This window comes from Condylura cristata, unplaced genomic scaffold, assembly GCF_000260355.1.
Source record: "Condylura cristata isolate star-nosed mole 26May11 unplaced genomic scaffold, ConCri1.0 scaffold00004, whole genome shotgun sequence".
NCBI lineage: Eukaryota > Metazoa > Chordata > Mammalia > Eulipotyphla > Talpidae > Condylura > Condylura cristata.
The window spans coordinates 15,050,712-15,075,084 of NW_004567105.1; the positions used below are offsets into that span (position 1 = coordinate 15,050,712).

At 36.8% G+C, this 24,373-nt stretch overlaps 1 protein-coding gene across 2 annotated transcripts in view; it reads left to right on the forward strand.

Moving 5' to 3' along the window:
- NTN4 (netrin 4) overlaps window positions 1-24,373 on the forward strand; it is a 100,898-nt gene that overhangs the window by 22,861 nt on the left and 53,664 nt on the right. For both annotated transcript variants that reach the window (XM_004675796.1, XM_012720697.1), the window contains exon 3: window positions 15,188-15,466. In XM_004675796.1, the coding sequence (XP_004675853.1) occupies window positions 15,188-15,466 (279 nt within the window). The remainder of the gene's footprint in view (window positions 1-15,187; window positions 15,467-24,373) is intronic.

A 24,373-nucleotide genomic window follows, 5' to 3' on the forward strand; every position in this document is an offset into this window, starting at 1 on the left:
TTTTAAAAATCTATATTCTGTTTCATGAAAGTTTAGTTTTTCACATACATAGTTTTACATTTTGCATTACAATATTTTACATTTTTTACAATTTTATATTTGTATTACACTTGATATTACAAATAAGTGACTGAGGTCTAAAAGATAAATGGCATTTTTTCTGATTATGTTAAATGATAGCAAGGCCAAAGTAAAATTCTAAGAACATCTAATTCAATATGTAAACACAGAGCTATTGTGTTTATCTGCCTTAAAAGAGAGAGAGAGATCTACAACACTACATACCTGCTATTAAATACCAAATATCCTCTAAGTGCAATAAATCATATATAGAAAAGAACTCCATTTGCATGTTGTATTTGCTTAAGGGAAAGTCTCAAATAGAATCCTCTACCCCTTAGGAAGGATGGGAAGATGGTCTTGGGGAGGAATAAAGAAGAAAAAAAGGACAATTACATTTAAATGTTCAATTGGGAATCCTTAAGATCAGATTTCTGATACTCCAAAAGTTTCCATTTGAAATGGGATTTCTGCTTTTGCTAAAAGAATTACCTTCCCACAGTAAAACACTAGAATATTTAATACAATTGTTTCAGACATTGTACAACAGACAGCACAAAACTGACCTCTGGAAGAAGGGAACAATCTTGGAAAGCCCTGTGATTGTCTCACTTATGGATGGGCCATTTCTAAGACACCACATAGAAGAAAACTGAGTCCAGTGAACTCATTGAGTCGAGGAGACAGTGATAGTGAGCCTGGAAGTCAAGACAGCCAGGATTTGTGGGGCAGAATACTGGAGGAGTATTAAGAAGAGGGATCTGTGTAAAAAAAGAAGTGCAGGTATCTGTACAAAAGTCTCCTTATATTTGTGAGCTGCATATATGTAAACTAACACTCCACAAGAGTGAGGAAAGAACTCACATAGGGCCCACCCTGATGGCGCAGCGGGTTGAAGCACAGCACTAGGAAGCTAAAGCCACTTCTGCATGAGATGACCACATGGCACAGCAGACCTCTCCTGACCCGCCTGCTGCTCCCCTCAGCAGTGTACTTCGTCTATCTGCCTGTTCTGCTCCCCACTCTGTCTCTGATGAAGTCTCTCGCCATCCCCTGAGCCTCTGGCCTGTACCCCAGTTCTGTATGCACAAAATAAATAAATCTTTTTTAAAAAAAAAAGAAATCACAGAAAGTAGCTAGTTGAATAAATATTAGTACTCCTACCATTCAAAACACAAAGAATATTCATAGACACTGGACAAAATCCTCAGGAAGATCAGCACGTGACCTTAGTCGAGGAATTAAATTAGCCATAGAATAAAGGCTATATTGGATATGCCCTGACAAAAATAAAAGGCAGCCTTCAAAAAGGTTAAACTGATCCCTAAATAAATAACCGCATGTCAGTACAAATTCTAACCCTTCTTAGAGAGATGCATCAACATATAGCAACCAACAATAGAAAATCCAGTGTCTAATGTTCAATTAGACATGAAAATATTACTCCTGATTGGAAGAAAAATCAATTAATAGAAACACAACTAGAAATCAACAGACAAGGTTCTTAAAGCAGCTATTGCAAATATATACCCTACATGTTGAAGAAAATATATATATGTTTTTAAAAGGTACAAATGGAACTTCTAAAGATGAAAAAAGCAATATTTGAAATGAAAATATACTGCATAGGATGAACAGCAGATTAGATAATGCAGAAGAAAAAATTGGTGAACTTGAGGCATAACAATAAGAACTATAAACTAATGAAGCACACAAAGAAAAGAAAATTGAATATAAAGAACATTAGTGAGCCATGGGGCAATATTAAGTGCCCCATGCAATTGGGATCTAAACAAAGAAGCAAAGAATTAAAAACAAAAGTTTAAAGATTAAGTAAGAATTTTTTCCCCCAAATTTGATGAGAGTTATAGATCTACAGATCTAAAACTCTCAATAAACCTCTGGGGGGAAAAGGTGGAGAGAGTAAAGAAAAGCATACCAAGCAAAATTGCCAACATGATCCAATGACAAAACAATAGTCTTTCAGCAATGGTGCTGGAATAATTGATTATCCATATGCTAAACAAAACAACAAAGGCCAACCTTGACATTCAGTTCACATGTTATAGAAAAATTTCTTTGAAATATACTGTGGACCTAACTATTTAAAGTACAAAACTGCTAGAAGAAAATATTTATGACCCTGAATTAGACAAGAAAACATTCTTCACTGGACATCATAAGTCATTGGACATCATAAATCACTAACCGTAAAAGGAAATACTGATAAATTAAGTGTCATAACAATTATAAACATTTGCTTTTAAGACACTGTTAAGAAAATGAAAAGATAAGCCACAGACCTGAAGAAAATATTTACAAATCATTTATCTGAATATATAATTATATGTAAAATTTAAAGAATTCTTAACATTCAACAAGAAGAAAAATAAGGAGAATATAAAATGTGGCCAAAGATTTCAACTGCTAAGTCACCAATGAAGATAATATGTCAAATAAATTCATAAAAAAGATATTCAGCACCATTAGTGCACAGGGAAATGCAAACTGAAACTACAATGAGATACTGCCCACATGTCAACGACTAAAATTAAGAAGACAAGACTAAGTATTAAAATTGACAAGCCTAAGTATTGCTTACAATATGGTAAAACTAAAACTTTTATTTTCTATTTTGCTAATAGAAATGCAAAATAGTGCAACCACTTGAGGAAAACAGCTTTGCTGTTCCTTGTGAACATGTTCTTAACCATCACCTAGCAATTCTTCTCCTAATTACCCATGAAAAATAACATTTTCTCACAATGACTTCTATGTTAAAGCTCATTAGCACTTTTATTTATAATAGCCAATATCTATTAAAAAGTCAATTTTACCTGTCAATTGATCAGTGAAAAAACAAATGGCCAAAATTCTTCAGTCTTTCTTTCTTCTATTTCCTTGTCCCCTGCTCATTCTTGAAACCTTTACAATTTTTCCCTTATTCCATCAAGGCTCTCAAAAGCCTTCAGTAAGGTAGACAATCCTCTTCCCACTGATGCCAATCTTATCTCTTTTATCTTGACTCCTGAATTGCACTTGCCATTATTAGTTACATTTCATTTCTTTGTATTCACATTTCCTTTTGGCTTCTAAGACAAGGAATTTTTATTCTTTTTCCTACATTGCTCACTTATACTTTTTTGGTATTATTTCTGTTCATCCCCCTCCTCTTCTCTAATAATATTCACCCCTAGAGCTTGAAATTTAGCTCTTAATTTATATTTTAGTACGCATTTGTTTGCCTCTCACATATGGCTTTCGACCCACCCTGCCCCCTTCTCTTCCATTATGTCTTACACTGTTTTTTTTGCCAGATATATATTCCACTGAATAGATGTTCTGATTATTTCATTCCTCTCATCACCTGCTCACAACCTCCAATTATTCTGTAACCAAAGTTAGGAGTGATGTGATGGCACTAATACTGACCTTGGACGCCAACAGCCTGGGTTCAAAGAGCAGTTCTACCACTTATTAGTAGGTGACCTGGGATTAGTCCATTGACATTTTGGAGTTTGTGTATCTGAAAAATGGGAATGAATAATTCCAAATAAGAATGAAATGAGATAAATGGCAATGACAGCAGTTGTAAAATATAAATCACTATAGAGCTTGAGTATGGTGGTTCACGTACATGTATTAACTCACATTTAGCATCAGCTACACGCTGGTGGGCAAGCAAACAAGAGAGGATTATTAGCAATTACAATGTACATAAATTCCAAGTCTGGAAGAAATAACAGGTGCTTGAATTAGCCTTTAGGAAGAGCATCTCATCTGTGCTTGCAGTATAGAGGACTGGTGAAGAAAACTTTCTGATTAATGACAACTAAAAGACAGGTATGATTTGGCCAGAAAGTTGGCAGAGCAGTGGGCAGCAATAGCAAAGAAGTATGATAAGTATTCCAGGAAGGGGAATTCAAATGCCAGGAAGAAGGAGCATGAGCACAGAGTCTTCTAGGAACACAAAGGAGTTCAATATAATTGAAGAACAAAGTTAAGTACAAAGAGGGGGTGTGAAAGTTGGTAGAGAGGGGAAGTGAAAGCTGGAAGATCACACATGCAATTTCCAGCCTAGTTCAGATGAACATAAGGTATTAGTGACCCAAGATGAAGAGGAGGGTTTTCCAAACTGTGAATGGAGTATGATGATAGGAACAGAAACCAAACTGTGGAAGGTAGACAATCAGCAGCTGAAGGTCTATCAGTGAATCCTAGCTCTGGGCTATATTCATCAGTAGGGTTCAGTCCCAAATAAGGGAGATTTGGGACAGACCCCAAGTGAAAGTTCATACACCAATCACTATATATATAGAAAGCTGTGAACTTTCAAGACATTCCCACATCTAGTATCTTTTTTAAAATACTCATTGCAGGCCCTCTCTGGTGGCGCACCGGGTTAAAGCACAGCACAAAGAAGCTTAACCAACTTCCCCATGAGTTTGATCCCCGCCTGCCCTGGAGGCCAGTGTGACAGACCTCTCCTGACCCGCCCACTGCTCCCCTCAGCAATGTACTTTGTCCATCTGCCTGTTCTGCTTCCCACCCTGTCTCTGGTGAATCCTCTCACCCTTAGCATCTCTGGCCTGTACCCCAGTTATGTATGAATAAATAAATAAATCTTAAAAAATACTCACTGCATCTCTGTGAGCCAAGTAGGAGCAGGTATCATTACTTTCAATCAAGGGCACAGTTAGTCTCACCTATGGTTAGATTGAAAAGTCAAGGTGGTATAAATCACATATATTTTATCTTTAATCCTACATTTTAATTTTAACTTTAATCCAAGAATCACACACTTCCAAACAAGTATAAAGTGGCTATAAGTAAAGAAATATATCATTCACTTGACAGTTTAAGAAGCTGGGTTCTAGTCTTAACTCTGTTGTAAAGTGATTGATTGGCCTTTGGCAAGTCATTTTAAGCTCTCTGTACCTAGTTGCACTTGGGTTTTCCCTAGTTGCACTGGGTCATTGATTGCTAAGGATTCTTCTGACATTCATATTCTGTGACTCCAAATACTGAGGGCAAAGGAATAACTAGGATTCCAAATGTATTGCAGAATATTTTAAAGCTCATTTTTAGCCCCAATCTTTATTTTTATTTTGGTGTTTTGTCTTGTTTCTTGTTTCTCCTTGTGGTTCTGTCATTTCCCTTCCCCCTGAAGATATTTAAGAAGCTGCCTTTTCATCACTTTAAGACTGTAAATATGCCCTTGAAACATGCAAAGAGGCTTTTGTGTACTTACAAATCGAGGTTATTATCGTACAAGTAAGTCACTTGAGTGCACTGCATTCCTCAGCTTGCTCCATTGAGAGCTTTATTAGGTTATATTGTCCTATCTCAGGAGGACTAGTTGGTAGATAAGACTCTCCCACGTTAAAAGGGGGGCTATCTGATGAAACAGGGTGACTAATGTCCAGAGTGTAAGCAAAAGGATTTTGGTGCTGCCCAAAAGACAGACACACTTCTCTGAGACAAGTAGGTGCTCCACTTAAAGTAGCAAAGTCAAGGACAAATGTTCTAAAATTAAACCAACCAGCTGCTCCACCGCAGACGCCCACCTGTCAATTATGTTCCCTTCTCCTTGTCCAACCTTTTCTCTCCATGAAACCAAAACTCCCACTTCCTGTGATTACCCTTTAAAGGCCTGAAACTTCACATCTTTTCCAAAAGGTTACTTAACCATGAAAACAGAAAGCCTGTTTCAAGATCATATTTGGGTACATGTACTCATCTCAAGACTCCAGGTTTTTTGAACTTTCCAAACCAAATACCTAAAATTTTAACTTATATGATGCCAGCAACTGACTTCAGAAATCATAAAACGTTCCTTGTTAGTGAGATGACAGGGAAAAAATTAGACTGTGTGAATCCTACTAATTTTAGAAGCTTAAAAAGTAAGAGAGATTTCAGTTTAGTTTTATTTTTTTAAGGAAATGAAATTTCACGAATTATCTTTTTTTTTTTTTCTTTTTTAAGATTTATGTATACAGATGCTGGGTTACAGGCCAGAGGTGCAGGGGCGGTGGGTTAGAGGATTCACCAAAGACAGAGTGGGGAGCAGAACAGGCAGATCAACCAAGTACACTGCTGAGGGGAGCAGCAGGCGAGACAGGAGAGGTCTGCCGCGCCATGTGGGTCACCATCACCTCTGGGGCAGGGGATCGAACTGGCACTGAAGCAGCTGTGGCCAGCTTACAGTGCTGTGCCCTAACTACTTGCAACACCGGGGAGGGCCCTGAGAGTTTTCAGTTTTGAGATAATTTCATAACCAGTAGAAATGGTGACAAATACATCCATTTCTATGTTTAGGTCTTAGGTGTGTCCTTCGCCTAGCAATAAACAGAGCAGTTGAGAATGTGTAGTGATAGGATTCAGCCAGATTCTGTTTGTATACAACTAGTAAACGACTATGTAATATTAATGATGGTTTCATAATACAACTAAAAATCTTTCTCAATGTTACCCTAACCTAAAATAGAACAGAGAAGAAATGTGATTGTTTTATTGTGGAGATGATTTGTCTTTTCATTAGTTTATGTTAAGTAAAATTCTAAGGATTCCTCTTTAAATGTGTTATAAATATTCTTGCAGTTGATATAAATTTATTATTAAAAATACATTATTCAAATTGGAAACTCAAAGTGTATCTTAACACTCAGAGATAATTAAAACCTTTTAAAGTTTTACTAGGCATGTTAGATGTGGTATAAGAGTAGTATAAACTAAGATTTTCTAAATGATTAAAAAATATATTATGAAGTACTGTGTATTACATCTCCTTAAAATAAGATGTATACTATATAAGTAGGATTTTATTATATCTACATTATTATTATTATTATTAGATCAGAACATTAACTCTCAACATATTTTTATATTTACTCACTATTTTAATAAATATTGAGAATCTATAAGACACTATACTAGTTGAGAATAGAAAGATGAATTAAAACAGCATAAATGTAAAAATATTAATTATAATTATAATAGATATCATGAATTATGAAAAGTTATAGTGCTGGGCTATCTGTAAATTAAAATATAAAAATTACTACAGTAGAACTATTGTATACTTATAAAATTTATAAACTTATATTTTGTTTTAAATTTCTTAATTTAGTATACCCAATACAAAATTCATTTTTTTCCCAAGTAGTTATACTTGCTAAATGTAAACACACTTCTAGTTTTGCTCATTTCTATCATATTTATACAAAAAATAAGGACTTAGGCCAGTTACAGTTTTAGAAATTGTATTTCACAAAAGCTAAGTTGCCTTGGTTTTATGGTCTGCAGTTCTCAGCCAAGATGCAGTAACAAGAACCAGACTAACCTCCTGCCTGAAACAACTAAAAACCTGGACAAAATATATGAAGCAACTGTTTTCAGGTTGGACATTATACAGCACAGGACAGTGATCCCTGATATAGCAGGAGCAAATGAGGTGAACTCTGTGATTACCCAGCTTACTATCTAGAAAGAATTTTGAGGAGGAGCCTAGTGAATTTCCTGATTAAAGAGTGAATTTCTCAGCTGTAAGAGTTTGCACTTGAGGAGACTTCTAGAGATATACAGATGGTCCCCCTCAAGTCTTCAGTTGAGTACTTACCCACACATATGTGTAATGAAACTGCCTGGTGCCAAAGAAAGAACCACCCTAAAGGACAGAGGGAGCAAATACTCTGAGGTCATATGAGAGCAGGAACCATGAGCCAGAGTGGAAAACCTTGTAATTCAATCTTGTAATCCATCAGTAGAGAAATTAGAATGGTTTGCCTCAGTAAAACGGCCGAATTAGCTCTATACTAAGTTTCTATACTTGTTAGCATTGATCTCAGCCAACAAAATTTAAAAACAAGTTTCAAAAGGTCCCAGCAATTTCTAACTAATTTAATGCAAAAATATCCCGTCCTCAACAAGGTAAAAATCACAGTGTCTTGCAACCAATCAAGGCAGTGCAAAAAAAAAGAAAGAAAGAAAGAAAAAAGAAAAAAACAGACACAGAAATGATATAATAAGTAGTCAAGAACATTAAAATGAGTTAGTGTAACTATGCTCATTATACTTAAGAACACAGAAGCAAGATTGATCACGTTAAATAGAATATGGCATTAAGGAAAACAAATAGAGCTGCCACTCTTGAAAAATACAATGTTTAAGATTAAAAAAAAATAACACTGAATGGGACTGGTAAACTAGATATTATAGAAGGGAAAAATTAGTGAAGTTGAGTACATAACAATAGTGTAGCAATATAAATGACCTAAAATGAAACACAGAGAAAACAGAAATGAAACAAATAAATAACAGTATGGTTTTTAAAATAGAAATGAAACAAATAACAGTATGGTTTTTGACAGAAACAATGTAATTAAAAAGTGGCAGAGCAAAAATCCTTAAAGTACTGACAAAAAACAAAATTTTCAATGTAGAATTCTACACCCAACCCCTCCCCCCAAATCTTTCAAAAATGAAGATGAACTTTCAGACACACAAACAGCTTACCAATAGATCTGCATTACAGGAAATGTTTGAAGAAGACTTCAGGCAGAAGAAAAATAATACAAGATAAATAACTGAATGACTACACAAAATGAAGTTCAAAAAGAAGGGGGAAGTTGAATAAATATAAAATACGTTTCCCTATTTTTAAAGTCTCTTTAATAGCTATTTGACTTTTTAGAGAAAAATATATTAAGAATGTATTATGGAGCTTAATGTAGAAATCGAATGTAATGGTTCAAAGGCTGAGAGGAGGAAATGGGAGTCTAATGTTTAGTTTTTTACACTATATGTGGAGTAATATATATTACCTAAAGGTGATCGTGTTTAAGTTATACTTGTACACTGTAAACTCAACCCAAAAAAACAACCACTATTTTTAAGTTATTATTAATAAACATAAATGGATATAAATAGGACCCTAACTACTAAATTCAAAAGAGAACACAATATAAAACAAATCACAATATGATTGCTATAAACACACTATATCTACAATTAAATTAAATATAAAAGGCCTAAACACTATAATTAATAGCATAGGTTGTCAGACTGAATTTTTCTTTTTTGAAGACCTAACTATGCTACTATTGGAAATCCACTTTAATCTAAATACATATATAAAGTTAAAGTTAAAAAAAATGAAGAAAAAAAAAACCTTGCTAACCATAATCATAAGAAAACCTGAATACCTATTTTGCCATTAGGCAAAGGATAATGACATTTTATACTGGTAAAGGACCCAGTTCATCAAGAGGAAAATAACAATTCTGAATGTGTATGTACCTAATTAACAGGGCTTCAAAACACATGGAACAAAAAATGAATGAAGAAAAAGCTAAGATTATAATTACAGCCAGAGATTTCAACAATTTTCTCTCTAGAATTTACAGAACAGGTGGAGAGAATCAGTAAGGGTATCAGTAAGGGACTTGAATAACACTGTGAAGGAACTTGACCTAACTAATATTTATATCACACTCTACTAACAACAGTAGATTACATAATCTTTTCTACATTACAAAGAGTAGTTACCAAGATAGACAACATAGTGGAACACAGAACAAGTGCCAATAAAGGTAGAAAAATACAAACCATACAACATATATTTACTGAACACAATTAGTTTATAATTAATTAAATTATAAACTAGTAACAGGAAGGTATCTAGGAAATCCCCAAATAGGTAGAAATTAAATAACATAATTTTAAAGAATCCATGGATCAGAGGAAATCAAAAGGGCAGTTAGAAAACATTTTCAATTAACACAACAACAAAAAAGCTATTATAATTTATTGGCTTTAATGATAATTACTTAAGGAGAAAGGCCTCAAATCAATTATCTATGGTTTCATTTTAAGAAACTAGTAAAAAAATAAAAAATTAAGCATATGAAAGTAAATAATAAAAATAAAAATGGAAATCAATAAAACAGAAAGGTAATATAGAAAATCATTGAAACCAAAAGGTGCTTAAATTGCTAAATAAGTAAACATGGTAAATATCTTTTATTTGTATGTATCTGCATTATTGTTCATGCCCTCGTAATCTGTCAAAGCAATCTATTGATTGACAATTTGAAATAGATTACCTCTTTTTTACATAAGTATTTAAACAAACATGTTTATATTTGTATTTGCTTTATTTATTAAGTGTATGTTTTCATATCTCAAGAAGGATGCAGCACTTACAGTAAGAATATCTTGCAATCTCTTTTCATGGAAATCCCCTATTTATTTTTCCTTTTTAAAAGCGCTGTTTGGAGAAATAGGTCATTCATTTATTCATTAGCTATAATTATAAAATGCTACGTACAATATGGCAGAGACTCTGGGACATGCTGGGGAACACAGCTGTTAACCAGACAAACAAGATCCCCTGCCTGCTTGCTCAGCAGTGTCTAATGTGAAATACAGACAAGTAAATAGGCGAGAACATTATACAAGCATAAAAGTGTGATCATAGAAAGAAAAGTGCCAAAAGGCTATGTATGGTATGGGTAGTCAACTGGACCTGAAATATTCCTCAAACTATCACCCAAAATATATATATATAATTTTAATGTGATAACTGTTATGATTCAACATAGGTGATGAAAGTTTAGGTACTAAACAATATGTAACATGAGTTCAGTGCTGAAAGAAATCCTTGACTACTGTGTAATGTTTCTTATACTGTATACACTGTTGATATGCTCTTGCAATTTTCATGTCAAAGTATAAATAAGACATATACATTGCTATTTTAATAGTTCTCAATATTTTGGAAACTTTGGTGAGTACTTTAGAGAGAACATATAGGTGATTCTAACCTGTTTAGAACTTTTTAAGGATCGCTTTGTTATACCAGAGCATAAGAAATGACAGAACTAAGCCAAGAATCCAGATCCTTAGGCAAAGTTTGAGGAATTTCAGGCTTAGAAAAGTGAGGCAAGACCAAAGAAATGTGAAGATTCCAAAGATTAGGTAGGTTGATGATTCATTCAGAAGCTCAGGTATGTTTTTGAATTATGTATTCCCTTTGCTCTATTGATTTCACATTTGGAAATCTATCTTCGGGATAGTATTTATAAATGTCCACAGTTTAACTATAAAGTTATTAACTGGAGTTGGTTATACTAGAAAATTGGAAACAACCTACATGCCTAAAAGGCCGGACTGGCTACATAAACTATGCTATGTAAACAATGGACGCAGATCTTTAAGTCATGTAGCAATATTTCTCAAATTTCATTATGGATTAGATGGCTTTTGAAACACAGATGCTTAGGCCCCACCTTCTGAGTTTTTGATTCAGTCAACCTGGGTATAGAACCCATGAATTTGCATTTCTAACAGCTTCCCAGATTGATAAAGATGTTTCTGGTCTGGGAGCCATACATTGAGAATCACAGATGACATAGACTTAATTTTTTTGACTTGGAAAAATATTCACAAGATATAGTTAAGTCAAAACAAATCTCTTTATATTCTAAATGTATGTACATGTCACAAACATAAATATCACATAGGTGGTACCTCTGGATCTTTAGGGTGGACCACACTGTAGATTCTTATTATCTTCTACAAGATAACAAATAAATAACAAATAACAGTAAACAAATAATAGATTTTTCTGCAGTAAGCATAATCGAATTTCTTAATTAAAAAAAAAAAAAAAGATCAAGTCCTCCCTGGTGGTGCAGCAGGTTAAAGCACAGCACTAAGAAGCTAAAGCCACATCAGCATGAGTTCGATCCCGGCCCCAGAGGTGATCCACATGGTACAGCAGACTTTTCCTGACCCGCATGGTATGGCAGACCTCTCCTGACCTGCCCACTGCTCCCCTTAGCAGTGTACTTCCTTGATCTGCCTGTTCTGCTCCCCTCTCTGTCTCTGGTGAATCCTCTCACCACCCACACACCACTAGCATGTACCCCAGTTTTGTATGCATAAATAAATAAATCTTTTTAAAAAAAAAATCATGAAGTTCTGGCTTAGAGCACTAACAGGCTGGGAACATCAAAATAGGCTTGAATCTAGCCACCCTCTGACTTTTGAAGCATGCCTTGTTAATACTGTGTGCTCAGAAGCAATCACAGAGTGTACAGTGATGAGCCATTGATACATCCTGTTCCTGATGGGGACAAAATCAGAAAAGGCTGACATTACATGGAGGCCTTCTACACTTTTCCCTACTTCATTTTAGTAGTGCCAAACAGATCTTCTGGGATGTTTGAAGAAAAACTGGGTGGGACCCAAAGGGCGACCTGCCAGAAGTTGGAAGCATCTGGATTGGCGCACTCTTTGTTTCCTGGCGCAGGGTAGATCCATTTCCCAGGGTATCAGATTAAGGCGTCTCCTTTCTGGAAAAAAGATTTCATGGTTTAAATTCCCGTTCACTTTTGTGTCTGTGGCACTCTGCTGTCTCCTTTCCAGCATGCAGCCTCAGGGGTCATGATGTCCCTTGCCTGCTGATACCAGCCTGCCAACTGTGGTGTCATGCACACCACGCACAGAGCCACCATTCAGAGCCAGTCTGGGTTCCGGAAGCAAAAGAGCTTCTGAGTTCCTACAAACCTTGACAGATCTTCCTCTAGCCTTGCATATACTGAGCAGTTCTCAGGGACGGGGGAAGGGAGCAGGAGGGAGAGGGAACTGGGGCAAATGTCAAGGGTGAATGTGTGACAGGAACAGAGAGAGCAAACAGTTGCCACCAATGTGCAGGAAAAGGAAGGGAGGGTTTGTCACCACAGACTTTCCATGGAGAGGCATATTTGGTTAGCACTGGCGACTCATCCCCATGTCTGTGTTTAGTGTGCTTACTAAACTAGAAGGTGGTCTCATCAATTTATCTTCTTTAGAGCAAGAGCTCTTCACAAACATCCAACAGAACACCAGTGTTTGGGATGAACACTGAAAATCAATCCCACATAGAGGGCACAATGTTTTTAAATTTTTTAATGATTTAAAATATAAAATCATATTTTCTCTTAAGATGTTGTTAAAAGAGATAGACCCTCTACTATTGCATCGAAAATAGGTGACATGTTATTTGTTGAAAAATGTTTTCCTCCATCTTACCTGTGAATAAATGGGTGAAGATACTAAGACAGAACTTTTCCTACATTTATTAAGTTCAAAAATAGCTAGAAATGCAAACACTGGTTATTCAGCTATTTATAACTGTTGTTTTAAACACTACAGGTTTCACTTTCTGGTGTTAACATGAATTCAGTATGTGAGTCTGCTTCGGACCCTATGAAAGGAAAATAAATTATTTCAAATTCTCACCTGTTACTTGAATGCCAAGAGCAATTTTAAAGTTAGTCAATATTGACTACTAGCTCTGTGCCAGGTACTGTCTTGAGATACCTCAGTGACTACCCTCGAGAAGTTAATAGACTTGGAACATAGGAAATCACTAATCCACTACCAATATAATGTGTCAGGCAAGAAGCACTAAGAACAGAATAAAGCAGGATATTATAAGACCTTATAGTTTATTCTGAACAAAATGGGAGACCTTTGGGTAGGGTGGACTTAAGCAAGGGAGTGACATGATCCAACTTCTGTGTATAGAGTGGCTCTGGCGGCTGCGTAGAAAATTAGTTGTATGAAAGGCCAAGTATCTTTGAATTACCACTCCCTTTCCCAACGTTAAATTTCATTGAGGACAGATCTACAACAGCAGGCCTGGAGATATGATACCCACACAGTGAATTCTTTCCTTTGGATAGGAAACTAATTTCTAAAACCATTTTTTTTCTGGAAAATTACTTTCGGATGTATTGTCTCTAAATGGCAGCTTATCCCAAGACTATTTTCTAATTATTATTTTATGTTATACTATTTGGTTATCAAATTTCTTTTTGTTTTCTGAGAATAGTGTTAACATCATTTTAATAGTCAACAGATATTTAGGAATTTTTTAGGGAAGGTTTTATTCCATTATGCTATAACAATAGATAGAATTTCTTGTAAAGTGAAAAAGATAGTTTGAAACATTGTTTTGTTTTTTAAAACCATATAATACTCCTTATAATACTCTTTCATGTTTTAATATATTTTGGAATTCTATGGTTTCTAATGGCAGTGGTTTCTTCTACTAACCTTCACTTCCCTAAAGTAACAGATCTACAAGAGAGTTTCATACCACACACACTTTCTACTCAAATACTTCACACAATACATTGACTCATAGGTATGCCCAAGTTCATCTCTTCTGAGCTTTCTCCCATTTGGTTTCTTCCTCATAAATAAAGTTTTAAATTACCTTAAGAGGCCATCTATCACCTACACAATAAAACCAGCCTCATTACTCAATTATGCTTTGCATTTAGTCAAAAGTGCTGTTCACCGACTTGATCAGTCACTTTACTCACTAAATTTGTATATAAGTGATTTTTGACTAATTTCAAAAATCAAATCCACCCCTAACGATTGTATATTTATTACGAAGGATATTCCAAAAATGTGACACAAGGGAAAGAAAGTAAAAAATGTTCATAGCAAAAGTGACCACAATTAATAACTGACTCATCTTTGAAAGACTCACATCTCACTTAGAAATATAAAATGCTGAATCTTGATGTCACAATCACTTTCTGAGTGGTCTTCCTCTTTCCATATTTCACCCTTTAAAATCCATTCTCCTTAGGGAGACTTAGTTGCACTTTAGAAGAACGACCACAACTTACAAAGGGCTCTACTCAGGATTGGTCAGTCACTGAGTGTCCTCCTCTCCAAACACTCTCCTCTTGTGCCCTGGTCTCCAGTCACATTAGTCCTGTTGCTCTTTCTTGAGTAAGCCGAGCTTCATTCTACTTCAAGACCTTAAACTTGCTTTTCCTTTAGCTCAGAATGCTTTTCCCCCAAGATCTTTACACAACTACCTCCATCTCAAGAGTCAGGGCTCTGCTCGTTATGCAATCTAGATTTCTGCAGCCAAGCAGCACACCTGTTCCATAGACTAACAGCACACCCTTCCCCAGGTGTGATCAAAGTCTAAAACCTAGTTATCTTATCACTTGCAGATGACAAAAGGTATAAATCAAACCAGGCCTATATTTGGGCAAACAATTCAGGGTTTGCACACAGTCCTTATACACAGATGGTATTTTCTTTTTCTTTACAGGTTATTTTCAGGGCTTTGTCACTGCCCTATGATGTGGAGAACCCTTACAGTGCCAAAGCGCAGGAGCAGCTGAAGATCACCAATCTCCGTGTGCAGCTGCTAAAACGGCAGTCTTGTCCCTGTCAGAGAAATGACCTGAATGCAAAGCTGCAACATTTTACACACTATGCAATCTATGATTTCATTGTCAAGGGCAGCTGCTTCTGTAATGGCCATGCTGATCAGTGTGTACCTATTGATGGCTTCAGACCGGTCAAGGCCCCAGGAATATTCCACGTGGTATGTAAACTAAGTCCTCACCTGTGAAAAACAAACCATACGTTGCTGTCAGCTTTGGACATGGGTGGTCTCTGCTCCCTCAGAGTTGCTCTAGCTTCCTGTTTCTCCACTGATTCGCTCCTCCAGCTTTGTTTCCATCCTATAAAGTGCCTATAAACTTGTTTTTTTCAATCTTGAATTGTAGAATTATAGTTAAGAATCTGATAACCAGATTCCTTGGAGAACATTCATGCCAGTTTTTAGTACCATGACTTCAGATATAAAGTGTCAGAGGAGGTTGGTGTGATCATATTAGTGGCATTATCACACAGAAGCAGATCTGACACTAAATGGGGACTACTGTTGAACAGAATTTAAAGGTGAAAAAATGAGAACCTCTATTTAATGCCTAGTATCTTCTGCAGTCTTGCAAATAGAATGAATAATAATTCTCTGCTGTGAAGTGTAGCTGGTCCCATCTCACCCCAAGGCAGAGTTCCACTCTTTCTCCTATGTTCACTCAATTCTTGGTGCTTTCCTCTCAACTTTTACTTGTCTCCACTTCACAAAAGATCATAAACTTTCCCAAGGACAGGGATTGTGTGATCTTTGTGCTCTCTGTACCTAGTATATTACCTGAAGGAGAAGTAGGTATTTGATTGACTGATAACAATATCCAGGAATAAGGAAAAGATGAAAATTTCTTTTTTGGCAGAAGGTGAAGTAAGGACAAGTTGAAGAAAGTGCAGCATTCATTCAACAAACACCACTAGTTTCTGGGTACTAATGAACCTTGGAACTCATACTGATTGAAATAAAGAATGGGGGTAACTTGTTATCTCTAAGTTAACCTGGTTCAGGTATTATTCAAACAGAAAATAACCTAGGTATTCCAGACAAATGTCAACCTACTGGGTCATAAACTCTGAAGTTCGTGTGAGGGAGTGTGCTAAACAATCTGCCAATATGTTCAAGTGAATTGGCAAAGGAGAAATGGACTGAATATTTGCATCTGAATGGAATTAGTGTTTTTTGTTTGTTTGTTTGTTTGTTTGTTTAAAAATAAGAGCTTGTTAGTTCTCTTTTTACCAACAAAGAGTCTGAAATCTGGAAGAGTATCCTCATGAGAACCCCACCAAGCTGGTGCCTAATCTTAGACTTCCAACCTCTAAAAGCCTAAGAAGTAAATTTCTGTAATTTATAAGCCACTCACCCCTGATATTTTGTTGTAGGCCCATCACAAAGTACAGAGTGTGGAGTGATGACTTTATGAGACAACCTGATTGGCTCTAGTCACCCAAACTAAATGACGAAGACCTCTCAAGAGCCTTATAAAACATTCATGAGTAAGCATTTTGAAACAGTAGTCTTTTTTAAGTTCTCTGAATGAAACTTTCAAAGAGTTAGCAATAGTTTCTTGGACTAAAGAGAAAATTCTAGACACGTCTATAACTTCTGCCTAATTCAACAAGGGATAATTACCCAGAGTTACATGACACTTTCATAAAAGTCTTACAACACAACTGTTTTATGCTCTTCTTCCAGCAATTAAACTGCCAGCCCATGGGCCCAAGCCTCCATATCTCCACCTACTGGCCCTTTGCTTTGTCCCTCCAACACCCACTGCCCTCTGGCCTCCCACTACAGTCCCGTTGCAGCAGCAGGAGAGCAGTACAATTCTCCCTGTCTGGGATTGCCACTGCCTTTCACCCAGACTTTGCAGCCATATCCTTTACCAGTGTCATCCTGATAGGCCCATGTGGAGATGGGGGCCCATAGATCCCAGCCTGGAGTCACAACGATTATAAAAGACTCACTAAAAGCAAAGGGATGAATTTAGGAGATAGTGCTGTATAAGATGATAATGAAACTTTCATACTTCATAGTATCCTGAAGGCAGAGGCTTAGATTAATACCAAGAAATTCTCAGTCCATTGAGGGCTGGCTGAGTTTTATAACATATCTGCAGAGCTAGGCTTGGGTGAGAATAATAAAGTATTGAACAATAGCTGATATGCCACTGAACACACCATTTTTGGAGTCATGGAATCAGAGCCAATTTTCTGCAAAGGTTTCTTGAAGTTAACCTGACATACCTTGCTGCCCAAGCCATCCTGGGGAAATAACACACCCATCTTCAAGGATTCTTGTATGTAACTGCATGGTCGTCGATACTACAACCCCAAGACTTGTAGCTTCAAATTCACTAGCATAGAGAGTACATTTCAAAAATGCCAGCCCAACGTGTGTTTCCCTTGCACACTTGTACCCATAATCCCATAGTAATGAGCCCTCATCCTAAGCAGTGGGGGAATGGCAACAATGATGAAAACCACTGTTGCATTCTTTGACATGGCTACTAAGGTGTTCCCAGTTTGATGAGTAACAAGGATGCCTGGGTTGTGTGCCATTTCATGGAAGAGGCCTTTAATGCCTGTCCCTGCCAATCCTTTGCTAAGAGCATGGACATATCCAGTGGGCATGTGGGAATCTCCATAGTGGTCTGCAAAGTGATGCAGCCAAAAAAAAGATGGAGCGATGCTTGAGAATCTTGACTAGCCCTGATATTCCAACCCTTCTCTTCATGGAGTGAGGATGGCTGTATATCACTTGTAAATAGAGACAGCTGGCCTCCAACCTCAAGATGGAGGGCTCCTCACACATTTGGCAGCGTATCCCCACCAGATTGGCATGTTTTGTCTCACAGAGCTAAAGCCTGAACAGGTGGAGCAACTGACCAAGGAGTTCTCCATCAACATGACAAAGAATGGTCCCCATTCCTGTGGCAGAGGTCACCTTGGACAGCTGAGTCCTGAGCATGCCATTCACCAAGTCACCCTGGGATTTCCCTGATGAGAGAGAACAGAGACAACCTTCTTGTCTTTAGCTTCTGCTGTTAAGAGTCTAATGAAGGATGAGACAGGGTGGATGGTGAACAGTAAGTCATTTCTTTCAACACAGTGCTTGACACTTAGTGATTGAATGTGCTTCTCAGAAAGAAAAAAAAAACATGTAATGAAGTAGGCAGAGGCCTCAGTGACTGGTGGCTGGGAATTTTTTTACTCTAAACCAAATTCTTTCCCATCCTCCTTTCATCTCCAGTTTTAATGAACGAGTTTACATGTACAATAAAATCATAGCCCTGTCCCCAGCACACACACACAAATCTATCAATGATACCATTGCAATAAGGTAGAAACTTTAACTACAGCTCCTTATGGTATTGGGGTTCCTCTGTGGATCCAACATGAGAAGCAGCACGTATAGTATGCCTTGGTAAAAGACCTACTTCTAACATGAATGGCCACTTTCCTGTTTGTCCTCCCAGGACTGAGAAACCTTCTCAACAAACAATCTAATAGAAACTGTTTTTGTGAAAATCTTAATGCTGTGACAAGTAAAATTTCTGTTTCCCATTCTATCTAAGAAAAAAAAAAGGAAGAAGATCCTCCTTTTTTATATATGCAGGCATTTTAATGTTTCTCTCCTTTATCATTATTGTTCTTTACCTTAGGCATAACAATCTATATAACTAGTCTAGATTTTCATTCTGTTCTATTGCTTGATTTACTACCAACCAACTCCTCTCAGTGGGTTACTTATTTAAAAAATGAAGAAAATAATTTGTGGCTCATTTCATACCCTAGTTAATCTCTGCAAAGAGTAACAGACATCAGGCAACTGCATTTTATTTTAGTATTGTCTTCAGTGCTGGTTTGTCTCCACTCTGCCCAGTGGGACCTCATACTTTCATTCTCTACTTTCTTTCTGACTGTACAAGTGTTGTACAGTTGCTCATCTCATCCTGCACCAGGCAATGCTTGGTAGAACCAAGAAAGGATCTTCTGGGCTTTGGTTTAATCCTTTGAGTGCTTCCAATTAGCTCAGGCTTCACTCTTTGGAAAGATAACCACCTTGGCTCTGTTCATGTGGACCGAATGCAGCCTAGTTTTTCTCTTACAATAAAGTTACTGTAAGCCCCCCAACTTCCTCTCCAAAAAGAAAACTATCAACCTACAAAAAGAATGTGGATAGCCCAGTAAAGGGGATTGCATGTGTTTCCATTCCAAAGGAAATCAGAATGAGAAGTGTCTATCCTAGAAGATCCAAGACAATGGAAAGCTCATTTCCTTACTAATTTCAGGCTGCTTTGAAATAGGAAGTACTTCTTTTTAAATTTGTGATATCCTGCTACCCAGTTTCTTATTGATTTCAGCTTCTGCAGCCCTAGTGGTAGCCCTGAGTGCTGCAACTACAGCATGTGCTGAAACAATGCAAGACCAAGTCAAATCCAGAGCTCAAGTCAGATGAAGGATAGGAAAGAGCTAAATGGCCCAGGCAGTGCTGGCTTCCAGGGATTAAATTCCTTGGGAATCCTTGCAGTGTCTCCTCTCCTTAAAAAAAAAAAAAAAGTCACAAGCAGATGTTTATGGTTGGAAATTTGAACAGTTATGGTTTCAGAGCTTTCCCATCATGAAGCTTAGTTGAATTTTATTTTTATGTAATTTTTTCTGGATTATAAAAAGCTGGCATTAAATTGGAACTGTTTGCCTCGTTTGCATGTAATGGTCTTATTGCTGTGATTGCTTTCTTAGTTGAGCAAATTGCATATTAAAAACATTCTTTTGCCACATTAACAATTGCCTCCCTCCCCCGTATTTGTGTATCTGCAAACACCGCTCACTTATGCAAGTGCAGCTTCAAATAGTTGGATTTATGAATTTATGAATTGCACCTGCAGAATGGAAAGCAGCCTCCTAACAAATGCCATTTTTTTTACGAGTCAGTTTCTCATAGGTATGTGTATATAAATCTAATTTTTCTTTAGCACAGTTTTTCTTTATAGCAGTCATTCTCAAAGTGTAGTATTTGAACCAGCCTAGTACAATTACGAATTCTCAGGCCTACCCCAGAACTACTGATTCAGAAATTCTAGAGACAAAGCCCAGGAATCTGTTTAACAAGCCCTGCAGGTGATTCCAATGCTAGCTAACATTTGATCACCACAGACCTATAGACAGTGCCCTTTCATCTGCAACCAATACTTTGTCGCGGCAAGTAATTAACAAACAAAATCTGAATTTATGGCTTAGAATTTTTGATAGCTAATAATAGTTAATTAAGGAAGTTAATGAAAATGATGGTCTATGTCTTAAACTACACGAGATTTTAGAGTCATTTTCTTTCTTTGGAAGAGGAGAGTATAAAAAGATAAAGCAGAAGCTAAGACTGCAGCCTTATTTATCTCCTGAGACTCTTCCTATGTCTTTTTTTTTTTTTAAAGATTTATTTGTGCATACAGAACTGGGGTACAGGCCAGAAGCTCAGGGGTGGTGAGAGGCTTCACCAGAGACAGAGTGGGGAGCAGAATAGGCAGATGGACGAAGTACACTGCTGAGGGGAGCAGCGGGCGGGTCAGGAGAGGTCTGCCATGCCATGTGGTCACCTCCGGGACAGGCAGGAATCAAACTCATGCAGAAGCGGCTTTAGATTGTTAGTGCTGTGCTTTAACCCCCTGCGCCACCAGGGAGGGCCTCCTATGTCTTTTAAACATAGTATCACATTTTTTAAGGTTCTCCTTCTTCCAAAGTCAGGCTCAGTTCAGTTTTTCTTTATCTGTTCATTGAACTGCAAGGCAGAACAGCTCACTGTGAAGACCCTAGAACTGGCATCACCTAGACCTACATGTGAGTCACCACAGCACTTACTAAGACGCTCAGTCCCACTGAAGTTTGGTGTCCCATTAAAATGAGGACATTATCTACCTGATACAGAAGAAAAAATACTATGATAGCCAATGCCTGGGTTATGGTAGATTCTGCTCCTGTCGCTGCTCTCCTGTTGTGTTACCTCTGCCCCTTTCTCTACTCCCGCATAAACTTCTTTCCCAATAATAACAAAAATAAATCATACCTTATGTGTTGTTTGACTTGTTTATAAGGCCAGGGGTTTTGTGGCGAGAAAAACTGTACTTTGACTCCAGCCTGCTGGGACCCTAGAAATTATGTGAAAAGGAGACTAAGTTTTTTCTCTTTGCAGCTGGAGAAAACTGATTTAGTTCTCTTTCCTAGCAGCTGGTGATTTTACAGCTGTTCAGTGATGGATGGTAATAAGAAGGGACATGGAAAGTTTTATTGTTTTAGTAATATACCATTCACTGGCTATCATAGATGCCTTAAAATACCATGGAGAATTGTTTAAATGCCTGCAGTTACACTTGTTAAGGTGAATTTTTCTTTTGTAATAAAAAACTCATTATAAATGAGTTTTGAATGATGTGTTTTAAATAAAAAAGTAGACATTGAGACCCCTGCAACTATGGTGTGGCTTTGAGGAAAATTCAAAAGTTCTTCTCATCTGAATTTGTATATATTTATTCATGTATTTATATTTGTATATCTCATAGGTCATGTTTTATGAACAGAACAGCTGTAGGAATATAGTTTTCATTCTCTCTTTAAAAAAATATTTTACTGTGAATAAGTCAAAAATACAGTTAGAAATTACACTCTTCAAGATTTTAAGGAAAAGAACAAAAAGTTTAGCGTGAAAATATTCAATCAGAATTTTTTGAAATATCTTGATATTCTATAGTAAAATATGCATTCATGTTTGGAATTGAACATTTGTTGGTTTTAGGTTTTTTCAAAATAGTAAAATATGAATTCTTCATAATACAAGTCATAGTTACTACTTACTATTGCTAGTAGTTACTGCTAGTAGTTACTATAGTAACTAATAGTTACTTCTTTTTTTATTTTAAAGATTTATTTATTTATGCATGCAGAACTGGGGTACAGGCCAGAAATGCAGGGGGGTAAGAGGATTCACCAGAGACAGAGTGGGGAGCAGGACAGGCAGTCTGACGAAACACACTGCTGAGGGGAGCAGCGGGCCGGTCAGGAGAGTTCTGCCGTGCCATGTGGATCACCTCTGGGGTGGGGATCGAACTCACACTGGAGCCGCTGTGGCCAGCTTGCAGTGCTGTGTCCTAACCCACTGCACCACCAGGGAGGGCACCATGGTTACTTCTTATCATGTGCCAGATCTTGTGTTGTCCTGCAACAAATGTCACTGAACTTAATCTTTACAACTGGATGATATCTCATCCTCATTATCTTTCACAGATGATGAAATGAAGTTTGGAAGTGTTAAGTGATTTACCAGAAGTTAAGAAAGGTAGAATCACAATTTAAAGTCACCTATCAGACATCAAATCTGTCCTCTTCTTGCTGCTGTTGTGTCAAAGATTTGGATAGCTGAGAATGAAGGGGAAAATGCAGAAGGGGCAAGGGAGATAAGGATGGGCTCAAGGGATTATCATTATCACCATGAAATGTAAACTGAGCAAGGAGGAAAGTCAAGACACAAGAGATCAAAGACCACCTCCACCACCAAAGGTTCTCTGTTTAACATTTTATAAAACCCTTGCTCATGTATTATTTCACCTGATTCTTACTACAACTCTTTGAGGTGTTTTTATTTCTATTCTGCAGACAAGGGAAACTGAGATAGAGAAATTTATTTACTTCCTTAAAGCCACAGCAATAAAGAAATGACACTCAATTCTTAAGAATATATTCCACCCCCAACAACAAACTACCAAGAAAAAAAACTCCTATTAAAGGGACTTTTTATAGGGATAGGTAATCTATCCAAATTATCTACATTTTAATAGGAACCAGAAATTATCATTGCTTCTTCCTTATCTTCCAATCAATAATTAGTGAAATGGGTTACAGTATGGAAAGTAAAAACAGTCTACCACCATACTACCCTGAATGCACCCAATCTCTTTTGATCTCTGAAGCTAAGCAGGTTTGGAAGAAAGTAAAAACAGTAAATTTTAATAATCTTCAAGGTAAATAATTTAAATGTGACTATCCTGGGGGCTGAAGGGTATGGGGAAGAGTATGCATCATCTTTGGTGGTATTTTTGGTTTTATTAGGAAGAAGTATTTCTACATCTGCCATCCTTTACTTCCTTTTCTAGCCTTAAATAATTTTCACTGTTGATGAAAGGCTGCAGACACACCAATTATTTTATCTAGATCTGGAGGAATGAACTGTCCTATTACCCAGGGGGTAACAACATTGTATTCCTAATATTAACAAGATAAAAGGCCTACCAATTTGATGCAGTTAGTGTGAGACTTTCCTCAATCCATTTCAAGGTCTTAACCTTCTTGTTCACTACTACTATGTTAGTATGGTATAGCTTTGCCAGCAGTCCTTGGCAATGAGTAACTACAGATGCCATAGAAGGGATACAGAAAATTGATTATACTTCATTTACTACCTTATATTTCCTAGTAGAAGGGCCTGGCAGTAAAATCTGGTTTTTTCCTGGGAATTGTTAGTGCTTTGACAATAAAGTTTCCCAAGGTCACTAGCCAATGCCACATTTCTTTAAATGCAAAAATTGCCTAAGATTATACTTTTTACTTGATGACTAGAAAACTTTAGAACGAGATGTATTACAAAATAATTTTTGAACACATGAAAGAATTCTCTGAGAACCTCACAGAACTTTTCAATATTGATTTGTAGGCCTTTATTATTTCACAGAGAGGATAAAGGGCATACAGATACCTGAAAGCTAAAATGCTGGAGTCAGAACTGACTTTCTGAGAGTAAAATGTAAGCCAATAGAAAGGAAAAGTTGGCTTTTTCTTTTCTAGCCCTAAATCATTTTCACTGTTGATGAAAGGTTGCAGACACACCAACCATTTCGCCCAAATGCATTTGTTCATTTAACTTTCATGAACATGCTTTGTAGCAAGTGAGACATGCTTATATTTAAGTCAAAATCGGGCCATTATAAAGGTACAAAATAAGTTTCTTTAACAGACTTGAGCTGTAGCTTATAAATTTGCAAAGGAAACTTAAAATTGGCATTTTTTTTTAAACTCTGTAAAGGGCTCTCCA